This window comes from Heterocephalus glaber, unplaced genomic scaffold (genome assembly GCF_053883595.1).
Source record: "Heterocephalus glaber isolate CG9 unplaced genomic scaffold, H.glaber_assembly_v1.0 deba00000546, whole genome shotgun sequence".
NCBI classification, from domain to species: domain Eukaryota; kingdom Metazoa; phylum Chordata; class Mammalia; order Rodentia; family Bathyergidae; genus Heterocephalus; species Heterocephalus glaber.
The window spans coordinates 35,384,404-35,409,514 of record NW_028258147.1 but is presented as its reverse complement, the minus strand read 5'-3'; the positions used below and the strand labels follow the sequence as shown (position 1 = coordinate 35,409,514).

At 36.0% G+C, this 25,111-nt stretch overlaps 1 protein-coding gene across 6 annotated transcripts in view; it reads left to right on the top strand.

Annotated features, from left to right (window-relative positions):
- The window catches only part of Cdk14 (cyclin dependent kinase 14), a 617,491-nt gene that overhangs the window by 159,335 nt on the left and 433,045 nt on the right, over window positions 1-25,111 (top strand). For all 6 annotated transcript variants that reach the window (XM_021242623.2, XM_087204731.1, XM_087204728.1 and 3 more), the window contains one exon: window positions 9,507-9,601. In XM_021242623.2, the coding sequence (XP_021098282.1) occupies window positions 9,507-9,601 (95 nt within the window). The remainder of the gene's footprint in view (window positions 1-9,506; window positions 9,602-25,111) is intronic.

Here is a 25,111-nt window from a genome sequence, read left to right as displayed (position 1 = left end):
TGTTCTGGGCATTCCAAAAATGGAGCACTAGGCATTGAGGGGTTCATTTCCTTCGGATTCTCTTTTGTAAGTTTCAAATTAAGTGTGCCCTATCCTGGTCCACCCTGTGATGTCTTTCTGATATATCAGAGCACTGACATTACTCTGTGCAGAAAGTACTTTGTATTCTTTTCAGTTTAGTCACGTTGCTTCCTTTCTATGTACCCTGGAAAAATGTCTTTGCTTTTTCTCGGTCAGGCTGGAGATAGTTTTTCTCTTTTAGGAGAGTGCTACAGTATTTGCTCCCTTCCCTCTAGTCCTCTTTGCCTGCTGTTTTTTTGTTCTCTCCCCTGTGGTGAAAGAAAGGGGTGTTTTGTTATACTTTTTTGTTGTTGTTGAACAGACTAATTTCCATTGTATTTCCATTTGTGAAGAAAGTGGAGGTATTGACACTTCTTGTGTGACACCATTTTGTATCTCATTTTATATCATTTGGTAAAAATGAGAAAGCGAGAGAGCTGTATTGGCACAAGATTTGTTATTCTTGAAGGTGGGTGATATATATATATATATATATATATATATATATATATCACAGTAGTAAATATCAAGGGGATCCTTTTACCTAAGAGTTACCAGGATTAATTCATATCCTTTTTTGGGGGGGGTATTGGGGATCAAACTCGGGTCCTTGCACTTGCGGGGCAATCCCTGGCCCATTCATATCTTTCGTTCTATTTCAAGTATTATCTATCTTGAGTAGTCTTCAGAAGTAAATTTGAGGAAGAGAAACAGTTGAAAGTGTGGCGACTCACCTACTATTTTAATGAAGAAAGCTTTGTTTCTTGGAAGTACTATGTAGAAACTATTTGAACCACATCCTTACCTGTACGAACATCATCCTTATCTGTATGAACAGATCTGGCTCTTGTGTGTTTGAAGCCCTGACTGCATTCAGGGAGCCAAGAGTGCCTTGATAGCAGTGGCCATAATGCTATTCTATATTTGGTGATTTTTTTTTTTCCAGATAGAGACATTTTCAAGTTCTGGAAAACTATAGAGAATCTGAATTTATTTTGGTTGGTATGTTTCAATGGATGTGTTTGTTCCGGCATTTTTTTGGTGACTTACCTACTTTTCCCAGTACCATTCCCTGGGTAATATTTAATGCTATCAGTGACATGATGAACCTTCAGTAGCCTTTCCTGATCATTCCCCAATGTGGCTGTGCTCTTCAGTAGCTACAGCTAGATAGGGTACGTAGATAAACTGCCTATCCTACTGCCCAAATTTAGAAAGGATTTCATGGAGTTGTGCTATTACTAGCTGAGCTTAAAGAGAACATATTTTTGGAATTTTTTATTTAGGTTAATATTCTCTATACATTCTACAAATTGCTCAAAATGTACTTCTTTCAATCACCATGAAAACCTTCGTCCCATCATGTACATATCTAATCTGGAGAGAGAGGAGGAATGAATGGACTTGTAAATGACAATTCTGATTTCATTCTCAGGTGCTCATTCTTGCAGTAGCTTCCTCTTGGCATTGCTTCAGGTATTAACTATGCCCCTCATCTGCTTTTGAACACATGTGGCATTTGGGTCTATCTTTCTGTCCAACATCTAGATCTATTTTATGAACAAGTTACCTATTAACTATGGCTTGCCTGAGTGTGGCTGTAATAGGGGTATAAGTGCTGGGTAATAGAGCCTCTTGTGGAAGTCAAAGGCAGCGGAACAATTAGCCAAGTGTGGTTTGACTTCAAGTCCTTGTTTAATAGGTTCACATACTTCTGGTTGAATCGTTCCTCCCTTGTCCTCGGACCCACTATCACAGTGACAGTGTAACATAGTAGATAAGTGATTCTCAACTGGTTGTCCTGCATTCAGTATGTTATGGTCTGGATCTTAAATGTCACCCACTGGCCATGTGTTCCATCCAGGCCTTTAGGAATGAAAGGAAGTTAGGGGTTGTGTCCTTGGATACCAGGAAGTGAATAGGCCTCCTCTGTCACATGCTCCTGCCATGATGTATATTGTGCAGTTGTTGACCCAAAACAGCATGGCTAAGTGACCATAGAATGAAATCTCTGAAATGAGCCTAAATAAACCTTTCCTCCTTTAAGTTGTGTATGTGTTTTCAGTAGAAGATAGACCTAATCATAATTAATATCTCCTTCACATGAGTGGGAATTAAGACTACATGGGAATATTCTACCAGTAGTAGTGGTAAAAACATAGACTCAATTCTGTTAATTTTTTTTTTGACTTCTAGTACTGCTAGTCGCTATAAATTCTTAGATGAATTACTTTATTTCTCTGGTCTTTCATTATTTTGTTTAAATGGAAATGGTGGAACAATCTTGTGGTTGTATTACAGGGATAAAATTTAGATAATGTATATAGGGCTCATATATAGTAAATACTCAGTGTTTGCTTATTGTTTCTTGGTATTATTACACAGTGACCTGAAGGTGCCAATGTGCAGGGACACCTTCATAATGGCAGGGTGGCAACCTCTGTTCAATTGGAACATTAACTGCACTTTCCATTACCCAGGCCAATGTTCCCCTCCATTGGTCTGGACAGTTGGTGGTTGTCTGCACTTTTATTCTGTTTTTGAAAAATGTATTAACTTTATCTCATTAAATTCTGCATCTCCATATGGTTAGTGTCTGTCAGTAATTGCAGATTAGCCCTCTGTATTTCCAAGTCACTAAAGTGCTCTGTGAAGACTTAGGGAAATGATAAGCAGAGAATAGTTGTTCCATGAAGCTGTTTTCCATCCATCCATGCACCTGACATGAATGCACTGAATGTAACATTTAGAGTTGACTACATGTTAGTTTGATCCAGTGTCTTTAAGTGTAATGATTTAATATGATTGCAAGGAAAAAAAGGCAAATGAAAAGCCTGAACTTTAATTATTACACAAAATAAGACCTCTTCTTCCAATTTATTCTTTGTTTTGCTTATTTGGTAGGAAGGATTATATTATTGACCCTTCGAAAAACTTGTCATCTGAATTCCTTATTTATGTGCATAGTAATTGTAGATCAGATTATTTTTGCATCCTTTAAACAGAAGACTCAGTTTTTAAGACTCTAACTCTTGAAACTCATGACCAATTCCATAGGACCATTCTTTTATAGATTAGAACAATTTTAGAGTGAAATTATATGCCTTTATCTTCCGGTGAAGTCAGTATGATTGATCTGTAAATTACAGCGTATTTCCACAGTAGCTACATATCAGTTTTACAGGATAAATAGCTGACTTTTTTTGCAGGGCAAATAACTGTGGCAAAATATTAATTTTCTACCACTGAAGCATTAATATAATATACTTTTACCATGGCAGTTAAGGCATCAAAATCCATTTGGTTAGATGAATAGACTATTTTGTACCATTAGCATTTTCTCCTACTTGATTTTTCTTGTGAATAAATGAAAATTATTTTTATAACAAGAAAATTGTCCTTGTTTTTAAAATTTCCTGTTCAGTTTTTTAGAATAGTAGGGTCTGTGTCTTAATTCTGTATACAAGATAGATTATTAAGAATGAAATACACAATTTTTTGGAAATTTTTAGTACCTTTCTTAGAGAAAAAAAATACTGACATCTATTCTCTCTGACAGTTCTTTGAGGACTGTGTCTTGTACTTGCTCAAAGTACACATTAGCGGTTTATCTCCTAATAGGTGTAAAGAGGTAATTTTCTGCAGCCACTTTTTCCCTTTAACTTAGATTGAATTCATTCTTAAAGGAGCACAAAAGCAAATGCACAGACCTCTCATTCTGATTTTAAATAATTTAGAGTGGAACTGTGAACACAATATTTTCCCCATTGAAGATCATTTTATACTGAAGTTTAGTATAGATTTTAAAATTTCTATTTAAAACTTGGGCTCAGGAGGGTGATGGTAAAGTGTGACATTCACAAGCTGTTTCTGGTGATGAAAAATGCATGAGAACATAACCCACACAGGACTAGTCAGGCAACTTTAAATGTAATTTTCCATTAAAGTTTACTTGATTCAGCTCACTACATGGTTTGTATCTTACATGTTTCTTCCAAGAAAAAAAAAGAGGGATCCTAAATGAATATAATGCTTAGACCTCAGAAGCCTGTCATTGTACTTATGTAGTTTAACCTACATGGAAACCAAATTCATGGAAAACAAATTTTCCATCTTTTCTTCTCCTCCCTCCACTCTTGTCTATGTTCAATTTTGAAATATCTGTATCTGTCTGTTTCTCCTTTATTTCTATGGTTATGGGCTGAATTATGTCCCCCCCAAATTTTGATTTTGAAACCCCAACACCCAATACCTCAGAATGCTACTATATATCTGATGATAAGATCTTTAAAGATTCGATTAAGCTAAGATGATCATTGGGATAGGATCCTAATCCGTATGATGGAGGCCTTGCTAAGAAGAGAGAGAGGTGCTAAGGGATGCTCTCAATTGGAGAAAAGACATTGAAGACATGATGGGAAGGGCCAGAGCTGCAGGCCAAGGAGAGGCCTCAGGAGAAACCAGAGTTGTCAACATCCTGATCAAGGACTGGCTTCCAGGACAGGGAGCAAAGCAGTTTGCTGTTGTTGAAGCCGCCCTGTCTATGTATGGCATTTTGGTACATGTAACATATATATAAATTATAGTGCTATATATTGACAGTATATAGAGATATGCATGTATATGCACATCTATAAATCCTTGTTATTTAGTTAGCGTATTTTCTAAAAATACTGTAATTAAAAAAAGCTTTTGCTACTAATTTTTTTCATACTCAGTACTAAAATGAGAGTGGATTAAATAGATGAATTTTACTTTGAGGAAAAAATGTGTTTCATTATAACTCAGAGTATGGTCTTGGGCAAATTAGTCTTACTGCTGGGGGGGGTTCTTATTTATGTTAGAGTAGATAATGCTGTCATCCAGCTCTAGGAATTCTGCTTTTGTGAAGGGAAGAATTCTATTTTTGTTCTGCATTTTATTTAAAAGATTAGCAATGTGTCATTGTAGAGCTTGGGGTGAAATTGACCCCTTATCAGGTACTTTGTTCAGGAAATGGTTACTATGGTGTTCACCCCTGTGGCAGATTGAGTAATTGACCCTGAAAACATTCTTCTGGTCTTATTAAATTTCCCAGCAGTTATTTCTGCATTTGCTACGGTCATTTTTCCTGTGATGTTCAGTCACTGCCAGTGATAGGCTGGGTTAAAACTTGGGACTCACAGAAATTTATTCTTTGTCCTTTTTTCCTTAGTACTAATTATGAGTAACAGAAGTTGCCTGATGAGACTTTCTCTGTAAGCACAGCTTCGAGTAACTGTCTGTCATAAACACTTTGAAAAATGTGATTTTAGAGTCAGCAAAATCTTTAGTTCCACACATATATTCTGTCTCTATTTTCCTTTCATAGTATGAGCTGTATTAAGGAAGTAACAATGTAAAAGTTTATATATACTGTAGTGAGTTGACCATCCAGACTTAGGCTCTTTCCAGGTGAATGCGGTGGTAGAAATGTGCATGTATTTTATTTCTACAATCTGCGCCACTGATTTTAAGGCCCTGACATTCAGCCCTGTTTAGAGATATATTTGTTAGTGTATAGCAGGTTCCTATGCTTGTCAGTGACTCTTAAATAGTGGAGGTTCGTAGACTTGTTTTTTAATATGAGAGTGAATCAGGCCGCTCAGTGGTTCTGCCGCCTGCCTCGCAAGAGGAAGGACCCAAGTTCAATCTCCGGTACCAAAAAAAAGAATCATATTTTTCACCATTAAAGACAAAGTTTGTTATGAAGTCATCTTGGGCAGTGTTTTTTGTTTTCAGTTTTTTCTCTTTTTGCAGTGCTGGAGATCAGACCTGTTGCCTCACATATATACTTCACCACTGAGTTTATGCCTAAAATCCTAAAATCACCTTTGTTAAATTAGGGTGCTTTCCTTTGTGATTTTTTTCTTATTTTTTTATTTCAGATCTACACAAATTTAAAAAATTTTAGAATTTATTAAATTACCATATTTCCCCTTATGTAGTGAAATATACCAGTACATTTTTTGATGTTGAACTATTCTTGAATTTATGAAATAATTCTCACTTGGGCATGATGTATTATTGCTTTGGCAGACTTGAAGAAAGTGATCTTATATGTTTTTTGCCTTTATGTTCATCATACTTGGCCTTTTGTTTAGTTGATTAGTTAAGGAATGAATTTTAGTAATAGAGTTATGCTAATCTCAGAAATTAATTTGGTAGCGTTTAATATTTTTAGGTATCTGCTTTTTACAACTTAGTAATTATTTGTTACCTAAATTTTAGAAGTTGCTTGTAGTAAGTAGCCTGTTGCATTTAAAAATTTGTATTGTTTAAATTGATTATGTTTATTTTGTTTTGGTTTTTGCTGAAGTCAATTTGGGTATTTGATACTTTTACAGAAATAAGGTATGCCTTCTAAATTTTCAAGTATTTTAATATAAAACTGTACATAGAATTCTAGGTTAGTTAATGATAACAAAAGGTCTGTTTCTACACTGAGTAATGATCTCTTTTAAATTTCTAATCTTCGTATGGTTCGCCTTTAATAAGCTGCAGAGAATTATCTCTTTTAATGACCTTTATAGTATTAAGCTTTATTTATTTATAGTATTAAGCTTTAATATATTTTATAGTATTTATTTATTTATAGTACTAAGCTTTAATGGTCATGTCTATAATATTTTTGCTTCATATTACATGAGTATATTTCATTGTCTATTAATCCCTCCCTACTGCAGCATTTTAGCTCCTATTCTAGCTGCAGTTAAGTCTAAAGCACATTATTTCTTTTTTAGTACTATAGGCATATATATTTAAATTTTCATTTATATATTGATTTGGCTACATTTCAGAGGTCTTAAAATGTCATGTCCTTATGTTTATTCATGAATTTTCAGTTTTGATTTTCTTTTTTTTGACTTTCATATAACTTTTTAAAAATTATATTTTATTAATACATGTTTGCAATACTTGAAGTTTACATTCATCTTAGGTAGTAAGTACATGTACATAACACGTTTTGATTCTTTTTTCATTCCCTTTCCCTTCCTCACTTCCTCCATCTCTAGATTCCCGTTCCCCATTTTCATTGTTGTTGATGTTATTTTTCAGTTCATGTTTAGGACATATAATATTTACGTTCACTTTGGGTATTTGGTACATGTACATGACATATCTTAACCCTCCCCCCCATATCTCTTGGACCCCTTCCTGTTTGCAAAAGATCTCTCTTTCTCTCTGTTTCCTTCTATCAGTCCTTTATTCTGCTCTTTGTTTACTTTTTGACCACACAGTATTTAAGCCTGTGTGTCTGGTTTATTTCACTTAACATTATGTTTTCCAGGTCTATCCTTTTTAACTTATGGGAATGAACTGTTTAGTTTTCTTTTTATTATTATTTTTTAAAATAAATTTTATGTGTATTTAAAGTATACAACATGCTATTGTATAGAGAGATAAAGATGAAAGGGTTATATAGTGACGTATTGTTTAGCAAGAGTAGCTATAATCTACTCATTTAGCTATAATCTCAAATACAGTATACATTATCAGTAGTCTTAATGTGTAATTGTATTGCATCATGTTCAGAAAAAGAACTTGAACCACAGTGGTTCTGTAGTTTTCAATATTGGGATATTCTTTATAGCCTAATTTATGATCATTTTAAAGTTAATGTTAAATGTGTGCTTAGAAAGAATATAAGGATATATATACTAGGGTAACATGTTAATTCTGACATTCAAGTCTATAGATCCTTTACTTATGGTTGTCTTCTTGGTTTGTTAATGTTAAGCAATGTTTGTCTCTTCTGTTATGACTGTAGATTTGACAGTTTCTCATTTTACAATTTCACATATTTCAAAGCTATGTTATTAAGCCTTTACTAGTTTATGGTTATTACATTTCTTAGTAGATTTAACATTCACTTTGTGGGAAATAGTAACTTCATTTATTGTTTTGTGAATTTTGTATTATCTGCCATCAATATTACTATAATGCATTATTTTAAAAAATATCTTTTTTAGGTGTATTTTCCCCTTACTACTTTATTTTTAGGTTAATTCTTTTGTTTTAATTTTGTATCTTCTTCATAGCATATTGCTAGATCTTTCTTGCTTTTTAATCTGAGGTTTTTCTCTTAAGAGGGGAAGTCCACTCATTTATGTTTATTGTAATCATTGATATGTTTATATCGACTTCCGTTTTATTGTATTTCACTTAGCATGCTTTCTTATGGAGAATTATTTCTTCCACTCCTCCCCTTCTTCTCCCTTCATGACACTTTTTTCTTCCATTCCTTTTTCCTTAATTTGTTTGAAATTTGTGCATTTTGTTTAAATAAATCTAGTGACCACCTTTTAAAGTTGATAAGCATGCTAAAATTTGTGGCTGGGGAGTTAGTGTGTGAAGTCCTGATTGAGTCAGGAAATCTCAACATGATATTATTTCTTCTTTCCTAGTTTTTTTCCTGCTTGCATGTCTTCTATTAGTCCAACCAAGTCTTATATTGTGACAATGTGGAACTTTATATCTAGACTTTTTTTTCCCAATGGGAGGTAAAAGTGCCCTGTATTTACCGCACACACATACGACTTACTTGAGTGCAATGTTAGTGATATAAAGTTATTTTCTCTTTTAATTTTGAAAATATTGGGATATTTTGGTAGCTGTTGTTGTCCGTGAAAAATGTGCTTGTTGAATAATTTTTCTATTTTGATACAGTCACTCCCTGAAGTTTTCTGGGAGAATTCGTTTCAGATGTTGAGCTTATTATTTTTACAATTATGTCCATTCTTCTACTTACTGCCCATTAAATATTTCATTTCACTGAATAAATTTTTAATCTCTAAGATCTCCAGTTCTTTCATTTTTTATTGTAATTTTATTTTTTGGCAATGCTGGGATTTAATCCTGGGCCTTGCACTTGATAGGCAAGACCAGCGTTGTTTAATTTTTTTAAAGGCTACGATATCTTCATATTCAGAGTTATGCTTACCTTTGCACTGCACTCTGAACTCTCTTTCCTGGGTTTTAGTTTTATCTGCCCATTAAATGTTAGGCTTTTCGTTCAGGGTATCAATTTTCCTGAAATGATTTGTGATTTTATAATAACACGGAAAATGTTTATGATATATTGAGTTAAAAAAAAGCAGGTGGTAAGATAATATGTATGGTGAAATCCCAACTATGTAAAAAAAAAAAAGCAGCTATCAGCAAGATAACATTGAAAGAAGAAATATCAGAATATTTAGTTCCTTGCTTAGCTTATAGGTAAATTTAATTTTATATGTGTTCATTTACATGTTTTGGATTTTGTATTGTGACTTTTTTCTGTTGTTTCTATAAATAAATACTCATATTAGAAACAAGTTATTTAACAAGTAACAAAGAATCTACTTTTTCATTAAAAATCAGAGTATTTATTATTTAATAATCTGATACTGTCTATTTTGCTTACCCTCTGTCTGCTTCATTTTTAGCCAACAAGTCCCAAATTTGGAAAAGCTGACTCATATGAAAAACTGGAAAAATTAGGGGAAGGATCTTATGCTACAGTTTACAAAGGGAAAAGCAAGTAAGTACATTATTTTTTAATATGTAAAATATATCTGTTCTCTTAATACTAAATGGCAATGTATTTCAGTAATTAGATTATAAAATAGCTTTTTTTTTTTGGTACCGGGTATCGAACTTGGGTCCTTGTGCTTGCGCAGCAGGCGGCGAAACCACTGAGCTAAATCTCCAGCCCCCATAAAATAGCTTTTTAACTTGTTTTTATAAACAAATGTAAAAGCCAGTGGAATCAGTTATCCTGTTAGCAAAGTTTCGCAGACTCCTCCAGTGTATCTTTACGTTGAATTGCTCTTCCCAGCTTTGTTTTCTTTTTTTCTCGGTAGAGTTGAAAGCCTCTCATGACAGTTCATTTCCTGGTGAATGATGTGATTATTTCCTCATGGACGTTTAGTGTTAAGAATAAGAGTAATGATTTGACAAAAACAAATGTATTAACATTCTTGATGTCTTCTTAAATTGAGTTTTTACTCTGTATTTCAGAAGTCATTTAGTTTAAAAAAAAACAGCAAATTTTTCTTTCCAGCTATCTTCTTTTGCGTCATTCTGTATCTATTTCCACAAAGAGAAGCAACTCTTTTCCTCCTTGTCTGTCCTTTCCCCATTGCTGGTCTGGAGTCAGGACCCAGATTTGGATTTTTAAAAATCTTACTGCCATATATTTCTGATGGGCATTCTCCCTCTCCCTTATTGAGAAAGGACAGAAATCCATATTTACTAACATGTAGCTTGTGGAAAACTTAATGCTATTTCTGAAGTAACTACAGGAAACATAAACCTTAATAACCTTACCAAATGATGTTGAAAAATAATTTTGTAAATCATCCATGCTGTATCTTTTAAAAGTCTTTATAAAAGATAGAACTTTATAACCTAAGTAATTAAAAAAAATGGAGCAGAAGAAAATTCTGTGGAGGATCAATCCAAACACATAATTGGAAATTTTGAATATGTGCTAATTTATATAATCTGGTTTTTTGGGGAGCATAATCTTATGATTTTCTTCCTGATTTTTCAGTTTAGAAAATGAAGAACTATTCCTTCTAAAATATTCCTTATGATAGAATTTATGTAGGTAAAGAAATGCAGAAATGCTGTAAGTTAAAAATAGTAGTATTCTGAAAGCTGTTAAAATTTTTTTTATTTGAATGAAAAATTGGTTTTATGGGGAATAGAAAACAAAACAAATCCCAGAGGCCTATTAATGACTTAACCAAATTGCTTGAGAATCATGGAATGTCAGAATAATGGTCTTGATGGTTGAGCTGCTTTTATCAGAGGTTGCGTTCCATATTTTTATATTCTTTCCTAAGGGAAAATGGTAGTACTCTACTGCATAAAACTTACTTGTGAATTGAGGGTTAATAACATGAGACTAAATGACCCTTATTAAACAGTCACTTTGTTCAAAGTACAGTAATACATTCTTTTGCTTCGTTTAGTCCTCATGCAACCCTAAATCTGAGTTATGTTATTATCATCTCCATTTGACCGCAGAATCATAGTGCATACAGAGGCCATGTGCCCATGTTCACACAGGTGGTTAGTACTGGAGCTTTTTTAGCTGTGTCTGTTTCGCTTGAAGCCATTTCCCCCCAACTATTATACCATTATTGCCTGTACATATTGGAAGGCCTTGGAAAGATTTGGTACTTGTTGAATATTGCAAATGGTTTTTCCATATGTTCTGACTTTTTTTCTTTTTTGGTACCAGGGATTGAACTCAGGTCCTTGTGCTTGCAGGGCAAGCGGCAGAACCACTGGGCTAAATCCCCGACCCTCTGACTTATTTTAATTGTGACTCGAACAGAAGCACATGCACTCTTTCACCCTAGAGAAACAGACCAAGCCCTTGGAATTGCCTTCCCGCAAAAGATGTGATCAGCTGATGTGCACATATAAGTTAATAACACCATTAAACATTGAGGTTGAAGATTTATATCAAAATCTTAGAGATGAAATATTTTTCATCTCGGATAAAAGAAAAGATTTAAAACTTCCTATAAACTTTGAGAGGGATAATTCTGGACAATTGATAGTTTTCACTCCAATAGGTCTACATTTAACTCGTCATCATTTCTGAAGTAATTTCAGGCCTGCTGATTACATGTAATATTTAATTTCCTCTTACTGGAGAAGAAGAAAGCCACTGCCCTCTTGCCTGCTTTAAGAGATGACTTTGAATGTTATCTTTAGCATCATCCTCCGAAGCAGCTCTCTATCATGCACTAAAGCTGTCTGGTAGTTGTAGAGATTCCTGTGATTTTCAGTTTGTGATATATATATTATTTACATGTGTTAAGTTTGAATTTTCCATGAAGTTCATTATGTTCACTAGGGCTGCCATAATACAAACCACAAACAGAAATTTATTGTCTCACAGTTCCAGAGGCCTGAAGTCCAAGGAGAAGGTTGGCAGAATTGGTTCCTTCTGACGGCTTTGAGGGAGAATCTGTTCCCTGCCCCTCTCTGAGCTTCTGGTTGTGTGCTGGCAGTCTTTGGCATCCTGAATTGTAAATGCATCACCCTGCTCTCTGTCTTCATCGTCACAGTGTTCTTCCAGTGTGTGAGTGTGTGTGTGTGTGTCTCTGTCTGTCTGTGTCTGTCTGTCTGAATTGCCCCTTTTGTTCAGGACAATAGTTATATTGAATTAAGGACAACTCTCATGACCTCGTTTCAACTTGATACCACTGTAAAGGCCCTGTGTTCAAGTAAGGTCCCATTCTGAGGAGCTAGAACTTTAGCATATCTTTTTTTTGGGGGGGGGTACCGGGGATTGAACTCAGGACCTTGTGCTTACCCGGCAGGTGCCGGAACCACTGAGCTAAATCCCCGGCCCCTTAGCATATCTTTTTTTGAAGACACATTCAATCCATAACACTTATTAACTTCAATCTCCTCAGTTTGGCATGGCATTCATGACAATATTCTGTTTCTACCTGTGGTATATGTCAGCTATCCTTTATCTCATCATTCTTCTTTACCTAACATAAACAAAGTGTATTACCCTTATCAAAACATTGGTATAAATCTTAATTTTGGAAGAGTTGCAACAAGCCATGATTTAGAAACTTGAGGAGGAATAGAGTTTTTATTACTCTGGAATTCTGTGTGTCTTATTCCTTAAAGACACATATGTTGGGGACAAGAATAGTGACTGAAATTTCTATACAGGTGGCACACTTGGTAGTAAGCTTGGCTTCTAAAGAATTTTTGGCTGACTGTGTCTACATCAAACACACAACGCTCAAAAATGCAATTTATTTATTTTTTTACAACTTTGAACTCACCACATTTTCATATTTGAGCAGAGCTTTTTTGTTTTGTTTTGAACAGTACTGTTGACTTCTTTCTATTTTATTTTATTTATGTACTTATTTATTTATTTTTTGGTATCGGGGTTCAAACTCAGGATCTTGCACTTGCGAGGCAGGCAGTGGAACCACTGAGCTAAATCCTTGGCCCTGACTTCTATTTTGTGTGAGTGTGTTTGTTGGAGGGAGGCAGTTTATCATTATATATGATCACTAATTTCTGTTCTGGTTTGGTTTTCTGGCTATGTTCTCTGTTCTAAATTCCTGTAGCATTTAATGTAGTTTTAAAAAAAAATTCCTTGTACACTTTGCATTTTAAAAAATATGGCATTTTAAAATGTCTTTGATTCAGCACCTTGAAATCACCTTTTTACCTTTCTGTTTGTCAGTCTTTTGTACATTGAGATTTGTTAATATTTTTAAAACTTATTCAACCAATGATGAATGTTTATTATACTTTTTATAATCATGCCCTTTTATATTGTAGGTGAAAAGAGGTAACTCAGATGTGGATTTTGCCATGGAGAAGCTTAATCACGAGGGAGATAGTATATATACACAAATAAGTCTATATAAGTTAGTATGTTATACATTCTTTATAAACTAGAATATAGTAAGAATGCTCCAGTAAAATGGCATAGAGTTTCAAAAGCAAAAGAGGATGTTGTTCACTGCAGTATTTTATATTTCTTTTTTTTTTCACCACAGTATTTTAAATATGTTCTCTCTGGTGGTGACCGACAAGTTCAGAAGCCTCAGCTTTGTGTACTTGGTACTTGTATATCAAGTCGTCCCCATCCCAGTGTGTCCTGTGGCATCCTTGGCATACTTTCCTTTTGTGGCAAATATCCCCAACTCCTCTGGCAAATATAATGAAATTTTCACCTTTTGATTATCAGACTAAATTTTTTGAACCCTGATGGCTTCAAAAAGCAAATGGATTAGGCAAAACAATCATTTTTAAGTATTAAAGTGGAATTGGCTTCAAGCAATATAGTTTGGAAGGACTGGTGGCTTGCTTAGGGGGCTTGTAAATGAGAGCTGAGACCACCTGCTACCTCAGCCCTCAAAGTTAGGATGTGAACATACTGTTCTCACTGCTCTGGGATTTGCTGGTGGAGCAACCTGAATTCCCTCTTTCCTCAGTGCCAGAGTCCCATGCATGGTAAAGCCTTGAACTTTCTCTTTCATCAGTGTAGAAATCTAGGAGGGGTGTGAAACTGTAGCTGCTTTTGATTTTCTCAGACTTCGTGTGCCGTTTAGAGGAAGAACAGCTTGCTCTTTGTTCCATCCTTAGGCTTACTTCGTCTCAGTCATCCCACAGATGGTCCTGATCACTGGTCATTTTTTCTATTTATCTTCAGTTTCTGTTGCGGTGAAGATGTCAGAGCCTCGCTCCTGGGTCAGCCTGCTTAAGGGGAAGTCTGCCCGTGCGGGTTTGTGCCAGCAGTAAATTGTTATCTCAGAGGTCAATAAGCACAATGGAAGTATTTGCGCATTTTATGTAACACAAGATTTATGTGATTGAAAGTGCCAATCTTCTTTTAGCATTTCATTCTGCCAATTTGTGCTGAATAATTGAACTTGAATTAAATGACCTTATAAATTGAGAGACTAGCCAAGCCCAGACTGAAATATACTAAATACATTTCAAAGAGCTCTTCAAAACCCCAGGAGAAATAGGGGGAAGAACATGCTGTTAATTAAAACAAGCAGCAGTGAGAAGAAAGGCAGCAGCGGGAGAAGAAGAGTGGCAGCAGTTAACCACCTTTTTAGAATATGTGGAACAAAGGATGTGGTGCTTACTGCTTGCCTCGAAGGTCAGCTCCATTGAAACTCTATCAAGGGGAGTTTGAAGAATCTAAAAGTCAGAAATCCCCAGATAGAAAATGCTGGACTCCTGGCTCATTGAAGTTTCAATCTTCAGTGTTGATATCTGGACTGTCAGGCCAACTTTTGAACTTTTGACTTCCAGGATTCTGAGAGGTGACCTACCCAAGTATGGAAACTTTGGATAGAAGAGAGGCCAGTCTGATCACATTTTATAAGCTCTGCTGTAGGATGCTTCCAAGCCCACTGTTTCTCATTAGGTCTGTTCTGATTTCCTTTAGACTTTGGGTTTGTGAGCCTAACATTATTATTGTAGTTTACTTCAAAGATCAAACCTGTAACCGCACTGTTTGTCAAGAGGATATGACAGTGGAATTACAGTATACTTCAACCAGTGTAGTTTGGTAATTTAAAGCACAAAATATGGCATTACAGTGTATAACTGGATTTGTAAAAAAGTAGTCAATAGAGTAAATGAAATTTGCTGCATGAGATTTTGAGGTCCGTGTTCCTTGTATGCAGGTAAAAGTTGAAAAGGTTGGCTTCTTACTGTTACCTAGTCCAAGGAGAATAATAGCCCATCCACCAGCAACTGCTGATTGTCTTTTATAAAAACCTCAAAGCCTACTCAAATTGCAGATTCAGCCCTGGCTTCCTTTGGAGGAGGAATGTAGGCATTAGAGTCTTCTTCATTGGTACATCTGGTTTCATTTAGCTTGTAGTAGATAAAACAAACAATGCCTAATCTTTTTGACAAAAATGAAAGTGAGGTTGATATTTAAGCAAGAAGCATGATTTCAATTATTAGACTAAATTGTACTGGAATAACTTTCTTATTAGACAATGTTTAAGTATCTTGGCCTATGTTAGCTATTTTTGTTATCAAAGTTCTTTGATCATTTGATTAAAATGCCTTTAATCAAAATAATAATCTGAAGGTATTAGTGTCTTCACTGACTCTTTCAAAGAGTTAGTTTGGAAATTTTCCATTTTATTTTATTTTATTTTATTTTACTTTTATTTTATTTTATTTTTGGTACCAGGGATCAAACTCAGGTCCTTGTGCTTGCGAGGCAGGCAGCGGAACCACTGAGCTAAATCCCCAGCCTGAAATTTTCCATTATTAAAATGATCAAAGCTCATAATGTCAGGGCTCCTAGAATCTCTCTCTCTCTCTGATATTTCATTTTAAGTGATTTATGAAGAAAATTAGGGGAAGTCTATGATGAGGAGACCAGTTTTAGTTCGAAGCATCTCCTCCTTCCTGAGTTACTTCATTATTATTGATATCCTTTTCTTGGTTGCTAGGAAGTAGCACGATTCTAGTATAAATGAGCTATTGTCATCTAGGTACCATTTTCTTCCCCAGGAGAAATTTGCTAATTCTGGAGAAATTTTTGGTTTTTACAGCCTGAGCATGGTGTGGTATGGGGATATGGTGGGTAGCAACCAGAGTTGCTGTGAAAAACCCCACGAGTTACCATGAGTCTCTCTTTTAATAGAGAATTAGTTGACCTAAAATGTCAGTAGTGCTGAGGGTGAGAAACCCTGTCTAAATAAGAAATGCTTGCCAGGAGTGTCTACTTAAAAGAGCTCATTGCCTCTGAGGTACTTACTAAGCTCCTACTACATTCTCTGTTCTTGGCCAGGCAATGGATAAGTAGCGGTGAACAAAACTCACCACAGTTCCTCTTTTCATGGAGCCCGACATGTAATGGAAGAAGCAGAAATTAGTCAGTACTACATCTGTAACTACTAGTAGTGTAAACGGCCAAAGAGCAATGAGAAAAAGTGGTGGATGGTGTGTATATCTGTGAGAGAGAGAGAGAGAGAAGGGCAATGGGTACCTTAGATGAGTGGATAATAGGAGGCTTGAAGAGGCGTTGTCAACAAGCAGGCAAGAAACAGGAATAAGATGTTTCAGACCAAGGCCCTAAGGAGAGAAAGAGCTCGGTAGGTGCTGCAGACCTTGGGGTGAGGGGACGGGAGAGAGAACTATATAACTAGGAGCATGGACGGTGCAGGGGAGATTGGCATGAGCTGAGTTTTGAGAACTTAGCAGGCCCTTCCTTGAGAATTGTTCTAGGAATATTCTGCTGCAAAATGAGCCACCTCAAAACTTAGAGAAATAAAGCAACTGTCATTTATTTTGCTCATAAATCTTTGATTGGGAAAGGGCTAGGCAAGAAAAGTTTGTTTCTGTTCATGTGGTATCATTTTGAATAGCTTGATTAGGATTTGAAGAATCCCTGCCAAAATAATTCGCTCACATGGCTGGAAGTTGGTGCTGGCTTCTTAGATGGCCTGGACTTCCTAACAGTATGCTAACAGGGTTCTAAGAGTGAGCATCTGGGAATAAAAGTGGGGATTTTGACTTTAGTTCTAATGTATAAAGAATGTGGATGTTGTGAATCCCATCCTTACAAAGAAAAATATTCTTAAAATAAAAACCAATGAGTTTTAAAAATCTGGCAGGAATTGAGGTCACTGGCAAAACCACTATTCTAGGCTCTAGAGAGACAGAGGCATCCAGATGGCCTTAACCAAGATCTGCTTCCTGGAGCCTAACCCTGGATCCACAAGCTGGTGAGGGCACCTCAGTGGTAATTTTCATGCACTGCTGGAGGCCGAGTATGTGTGAGGGTGGAAAGTTGAAGGTTTCACCATCTTACGGTGGTCCCCCATTCTTTCTTGGGCTTTACTTCTAAGAACTCTAGCAGGTTCTCACAGTGAAGATTCTACAGCGGCCCCAGAGGATCTGGCAGGAAGAGGGTAAGAATAAGCATCATACAATACAGTGGTACCTTGGTTCTTGAACTTAATTTGTTCCATGACTTTGGAAAAGATGGCCACGTTTGTGTTTGTGCGAGAAAGGTGGTTGTGCTCGTGTTTGTAACCTGATGTATAGTTTGCAAACAAAAAATTTTACTAAACGCCTTTAGGAACCAAATTATTCACAAACAAAAGCATTTATGAATCAAGGTACCACTGTACTCCTGAAGTGTTCTCTATCATATAGTTTTGTTCTTCAGGAAAGACTGTGCTAGAACCTTAACCTGGTCAGAGGAAGGTAACTCCCTCCGTTCCAGCTCTCTGCAGCCTTCCTGTTTTACCATCACCAGTAGCCAGTACTTCAGAGAGATGGGTAGGAAACATGGCAGTGAAGAAAGGACATAGGGGCTGGAATGAAAAAAATGCCATCCACTGGAGAAACACTTGTGAAGATTACATCCTAGGGCACAAGTCCTTTACCACACTCCTCCTGGCTTGAACCACTGGTGGCATATGCATGACTGTCCTATTGGGTGGCTTGTACCACTGATCATAGAAGTGGTGCAGTCACTCATGGGACAGTCATGCATATACCACTGGTGGTTCAAGCCACCCAGCAGTGAGACAGGAATTATGGCCCGATTGTGCATGTGGTAAGCCAGTTTAGATTTGATTTTGTGGTTTATAGAATGGCCACCAGGCCTCCAGGACAGTAACAGTGAGTAACAGTGAGTTATAGCTAAAAGAGCTTCAGATGCAGGCCTTCTCTGAGGTGTAGCTCTAGGGGAAGCCCCGAGTCAAGAGGATTTAAGAACACAAACACTAGAGCTGCCTCTGCTATTCATAGCTATAGCAAACAGTAGAAGTAGCTCAACTCTTAGATAAAATTAAGATCCATCCTTAGTATTTTGGCTTTTATGTAAATATTATAAAGCATTCCAAAAAGCAAGAAAAAAAACCAGTCAATGAAGACAAGATAGTCAGTGCATCCAGCCTTAGATATGATACAGATTTTCAAATTGTTAAGCAATTTAAAATAACTGTGATTAATATGTTAAGAGCTGTAATGAAGAAGAGACAACATGCAAGATCAGATGAGTAATATAAACAAAGAGATAGGGAAAGAATCAAAAGAAAATGATAGAAATAAAAACACATGTAGCAGAAATTAAAAATGCCTTTCATGGGTCAATAGTAGACTCAACTCAGTTGAGGAAAGAATCATTGAGTTTGAAAATGGGGAAATAAAAACTTCCCAAACTGAAATGAGAGGAAGAAAAATGGAAGGAGAGAAAGGAGGGGATATTGGAAATACAGAAAAAAATCAAATATATGGCAATATCAAAAGTATAACATGTATAATTAGAATACCAAGAGAAGAATGGAGCACAAGTAACTGAAGTATTAATGACAGAGACCTTTACCTAATTAGTAACAGATACTAAGCTACAGGTCCATTAGCCTCATGGAATACCAAGTAAGGGGCACACACACAACTCAAAAACAAAACAAAACAAATAAAACCCCAGAAAACAAAAAACAAGCTTCACCTAGGGATATCATATTCAAATGCAGAAGAACAGAGGCAGAGAAAATTATGAATGGAGCTAGCAAAAAAACACTGCACCTGCTGGGTGTGGTGGCACATGCTTGTAATTCCAGTGGTCAAGCAGGCTTAGGCAGGAAATTCACAAGTTTGACCCCAGCTTGGGCAGTTTAGTAACTTAGTAAAACTCTCTCTTAAAATAAAAATTTAAAAAGGCTGGGGATATAGCTTGGTGCAAAGGCTCTGGATTTAATCCCCAGTACTTCAAAAACAACAACAATAAAAATCCTACAGAGGAACATCTATAAGAAGAATTAATTAGACTGCTCATCAAATACTCTGCCCACAAGAGTGGTGTGAAATACTTAAAATACTCAAAGAAATTTTATTTAAAGAAATACACAAAGAAAAACCATACTAACCTAGAATTCCACATCCCATAAAATTATCCTTTAAAGTGAAGTAGAGGGGCCGGGGATTTAGCTCTGTGGTTCCACTGCCTGCCTCTCAAGCTCAAGGACTCAAGTTCGATCACCGGTACCAAAAAAAAAAAAAGTGAAGTAGAAATGGAACTTTTCTTAGGAAACAAAAACTGAGGGAATCTGTCACTGGTAGACTCGACCTGCAGGAAATGTTGAAGAAAGTTCTTCATGAAGAAGGAAAACAACATAGGTCAGAAAATTGGATCTATATAAAAGAAATAAAAGGGTGCACAGAGTAATAAGTGAATATAAAATAAAATCTTGTATTTTTCTATTTAGTTGATGTGAAAGTGAACTGCTTATTAAAAGTAATAATAGTAGCAATACATTGGGTGATTGTAGATCAAGATAAGTGAAGTGAATGACAGCTGCATTGCCGTGGTTGGGAGGTTGGAATTGAGAATACTGTGTTGTAAGTTATGTATACAATACATGATGTAATCTAGTTAGTTGAAAGTGAACTTGGATTATTCAAAAATGTTTATCATGAATTTTAGAGCAGCCACTATATGTTTTTAAAAAGTTTAGTTTATTCACTAAGATGACATAAAATGAATCAAATAAAAATTAGAAGATACAGAAAAAGCAGGAGGGAAGGGCAAATATAACCCATAGAAAATATTTACAAACATGATAGCTATTAATTTAGCTACACCTAAATTACTTAAAATGTAACTGCTTTAAATGTGCCATCAAAATATTTAGTGGCTAAAAAACAAGACCCAAATATATGTTATCAATAAGAAATTCTTTAAATACAGAGACTCAGGTTAAAAGCAGAGGGATAGAGAAACATATAGGATGCTAACAAAGTGAAAGAAAGATGGGGTGGCAGAAAGTTTCAAACTGTTCTGATGATCAGAAGATGGTCTGGGACAGTGGTGCTGAACCTATGGCATGTGTTCCACAGTCATATGTTCGTTATCATTGAAAGCTCTAAAAGGTTCACCATTACTGTTCTGGAATAAAGAGGACATTGCATAATAATCTCAGGGTTGGTTCTTTAAGAAGGACTAGCAGTCTAATAATTCTTACTGTGTATACACCAGAGAACAGGGTGGCAAAATATGAGGCAAACATTTATAGAACTGGAAGAAGAAGTGGACAGATTCCCTATTGTAGTGGAGACTTCAGCACTCCTGAGTCAGTAATGGATCGGTCAGGGATGAAGAAGAGTGAGGGTTGGGTGTATAGCACAGCCAGGATGCACAGAATGGGAGCTGTTATTTGGTAATGCCCAGGCCCAGGGCTGCAAAGGGACCCTTCCCCCTGACCTATTGATCAGATATTCAGAGAGAGCAGCTTGGAGGGTGAGAACATAGAATACATCTCTCGAGGAGCAGCAGAGAATTGGGGGCCATGTTTTAAAACTTCATGTGGATTTGGGTTTTATTCTAATCTTTCCTCTTTTGCACAGGGTTCTTGCAATTGTATTTTTTATTTTGGAATAAACTTACTGAGTTTTTAGATAAAATTTTGAGAAGGACAAAGATTCTGTTTGGTATTTTACTTTGGCCGGAGGGAACCTTATTCTGGTTTTCCTGGACACTGATGGTTTATGCTTGTTGTCTTTGTGTGAATATTAATAATGCTTCTTTTTACTGTGAATATTATCTTCATTTACATGAGAGATTATGTGATCATTTTATATAATGCTTTATGCTTCCGAAAACTTAATGAAATATTTTGCCACAAAACAAAATGAAAGAATTCTGGTATCAAACTGAATGTTTAGAGGCATTAACTTTTGTGAATCTATGAGAGTATTTGTGAAAAGTTTTTGGTTGTTCTTGAATCTAATGCAGATTTGTCAGATTATTTTGAAAATTTCATGACAGGTTAATGAGCTTGGTGTACAGTGCATACTCTTATCAAGGTCTGGGGACAAGATTTTATAATTTTTTGTAAAATATCAATTCAGTCTAAAATTCAAATGACCTACCAGGATCGCTTGTTGTTCATGATGTAAATGATAGGCTTGGAGTAATTCAAGGTAGGAAATCAATATGGACATTTTTCAAAAGACCAAAACTAGAGATTCCATTTGACCCAGCTATTCTTCTTCTAGGTATCTTCCCCAAAGAATTAAAGACCTTATATTGCCTTACAGTGATACATTCATATATAGCAGTGTAATTCATAATAGCTAAATCTTGGAAACAGCCTTTATGTCCATCAGCAGATGAATGGATAAAGAAATGTATTTATATACAATGGGTTACTAGTCTGCCATAAAGATGGATAAACTTGAGTCATGTATAGGAAAATAATGCACCTTGAGACCATAATGTTAAATGAAATAAGTCAGACATACAAGCTTAAATATTGCATGGTTTCTCTTATATGAGAAACCCAAAATATAAACAAAGAGCAAAGTAAAAGATAATAGGAATAGGGAGATCTTCAAATGGGAAAGGTATCAAAAGGTAGAGGGACAAGGCAGAGAGGAAAGGGAAAAGGGGTGAAAAAATAATTGAAATGTGTAATGTACATGTATAAATTCCCCACAAGGAATGTAATTATTATGTAATGCAAACACATACTGTGCTGATTATAAAAAGCTGGAAAAAAAGGATACCTGATTTCAAATAAGAATAAGCTGGGATCATGTGAAATCAGTTGCTATTCGAGTTTAAGGCTATTAGGATGAAACATCATTGAATTTTAGTTAAATGCTTGTGTCCTATTTAGCACTGATTCATACGAAAGTTGTTTACTGTACTGTTAGGAGAAATCTCAGCACACGGCTGAGAAATCCAGAACTACTAATTACACAGTGACGTGGTGTAAGATTGTATTGTAGACACTGTATAGATTGGACAGATTTGAAGTGTACGGGATCCTGGCAGGCCAGGGTGAAAAAGAAGAGCTTTGGACCAAAGAGTGACCCTTCCCTTCAGTATGCTTGGGTTGCCCATGAGGTTCAGCTTTAGGGTCTTGTTGTTAGCTTCATCATGAAGTTCTGGGGTATGACACTTACCTTTATCAGTAGCATCTGATAATGGAAAAGACCATGTGAGCTCATTATCTTTGATCCAGCTCAATATCTAAGTTTAAAAAGTCTCCAACAGAAAGAAAATCAGTAAAGATCTCAAGCATAAGACATTTTTCCTGTTTAATGGTTGATTCCTGAGCAGTAGATTCTTTCTTGCTTCTTGAGTTCAGAGAAAGAGACACATCTTTCCATGCCTAAACAAATCCATTGAAAATTTAAAAGATAATTCTGTCTCTACTTGAGAATAGTCTCTCTGGGATTGCTGTGTTTTAAGCTAGCTCTGTTTTCAGAGATTTAAATTGATTCTATAGATCCCAATCATTGTCTGAGCTGGGAGGAAACTAAACATGCTACTCTGTTTGAGTGCCCTGTTGTAATCCACTGGTGAATTAGATAGAAGTTGCTAATTGGCCTGGTGGTTGAAACCTGAGGAGAAATTCTGAAGCAGTTTAGCAGTTGGCACAGCTTAGCAGTCAGCCCAGCGCAGACAAACAAAAGCACCAGAGGAGGTGGAAGAGGAACCAGAGGTTTTTGTTTTGTGTCTGAGGAAACCTCTGAGGAGAAAGAACAGGGAAATTGATATTTTGAGAAATCAAATAAGCAGTGTTAAAATCGAGGCTCATTGAGGATGGCAAGGGAAGCTGAATTCCTAATGACAGGCTAAACAGAGTAACACTTTTTTTCTTTTTGTAAAGATACTTTTTTTTTTTTTTTTTAGAAAGTTTCAATACAAATCTCCAGAAGAGTAGAGGGCACATGGGACTGTGCCCAGAATCAACCCTAGTGGATTATTAAGTTAAAATAGGATGTGTCTTATCTCTGAATGCAGTAGAGTAAGACCTAGCAGAATATTGCTACTACAAGTTGTGTGAAGGGAGGAGAAAAGACCAGGAGAGGAACTGCCTAGTCAGGCAACAAGTAAACCAGGAAGGAAGGGAGTTTTAGAGAGTATGAAAAGTGATGCTGAATAGTTATAAAATCAAGTCAGATGTGTCCTGAGAAGAATCTGTGACATTTCCAAGTGGGAAAGTTTCTCTTAAGTTTGTTTAGGGGACTGGAGGGGATGAAGGCATAATTACTTCGGGTTGAAGGGAGAAAAGGAAGTGAAAAAGGAGTATGAAATACAAGCTACTTTTTTCAGGAGCGAGGCAGGAAAGGAAGAAGAAGCAGGGCATGGTGGTGCAGGCCTGTGACCCTAGCACTCTGGGACACTGAGGGTGGAGGATTCAAAATTCAAGCCCAGCTTGGACAACTTAGAGACTTAGTGTGACCCTGCCTCAAAATAAAAAAACTAAAACAAAGGCTAGGGTTATAGCTCAGTGCAAAGGCCTTGGGTTCAATCCTTAGGTACTACAATCAAATCAAATCAGTCAAATACAGAAGTAAGGAGAAGTGTTCATGTTTAGTTTTAAATCAAATGAGAAAGAATTGAGTATGTAGAGAGTGAAATAAAGGAATCTGTAGTGAGTAGAAAGGAGCGATAACATGATAAAGGAAACACTGCCTTGTATTCTTGATAAACAGATTTGAAGAACTCTGCTTTCTCTGTCACTTGAACTTCTATCTCTTCCAGATATTTGATCTTCCCCTTTCTTGTTCTGATAATTTATAGGTCTGAAATTGTTCTTATTGTTACCTTTATCTCACTTAGGATTTAGACTTACAAGAAAATGATCCTTCTAGTTGTTTCTTCTGTCTTTCTGTTTATGTCCTTTTAAAGTTCAGGTACATCATGGAATGTCTGTGTAGTGCATTAGTTTCTATTCTTAGCTTCTTTTTCTCCATTGATGCATATTGTGATTTTTTTTTTTTTTTGGTACCGGGGATGGAACTCTGGTCCTTCTGCTTGTGAGGCAGGTGCCGGAACCACTGAGCTACATCCCTGGTCCTTGTTGTGATTTTTTAAAATAACAGTATCTATTTTTTGTGAGTCTTTTCTCTTGATACTGCCTTTCTCTTTGTAATTTAGAGGAATAAAATAAAGTAAATAATACACTAAGTAAATACCTGTCAAGCACTAAGTTCAGCTCAATTTTCTGTCATAAATAAGATTAGTGATAGAATTGATTTCATAGAACAGTGAGAATAGATATGAACAAATGCATTCAATGTTTAGATCGTCTCATATGTTCAGTGCATGTCATCTATTACTTTTTCCTTTTTAAAAAATAATCCTAGAATAGATTTGGAATTAGATTGTCCCCTCATTTTATAGATGAAGAAATTAAGACCATAAAGGTCAAAGTAATCACTTAGCTAACAGCGGAACCAGAGCTCAGACCCATTCAGTCCACTCCAGATCTGAGTTTTAATTTTTTGTCATTTTAGGGAGAATTTTTAGATAAACCTCTGCTTACATCATTCTTCTTTGTTAATTATCAATTCTGTGGGTACATAACCAATTTATTTCCCTCTGTGCCTGTGTTGTAATTTTTCTTTAGTCTTATTTCTACTGTAGTAGGCAACTCCTGCAGTGACAGCATGGCTGTTTTCCCCCCTTATTTCATAAAAGTGATTTGTGGATTTCCATGTGTGTGCCTGCATGAAATAGGACAATTTTCCTTCTGTTGGGTAG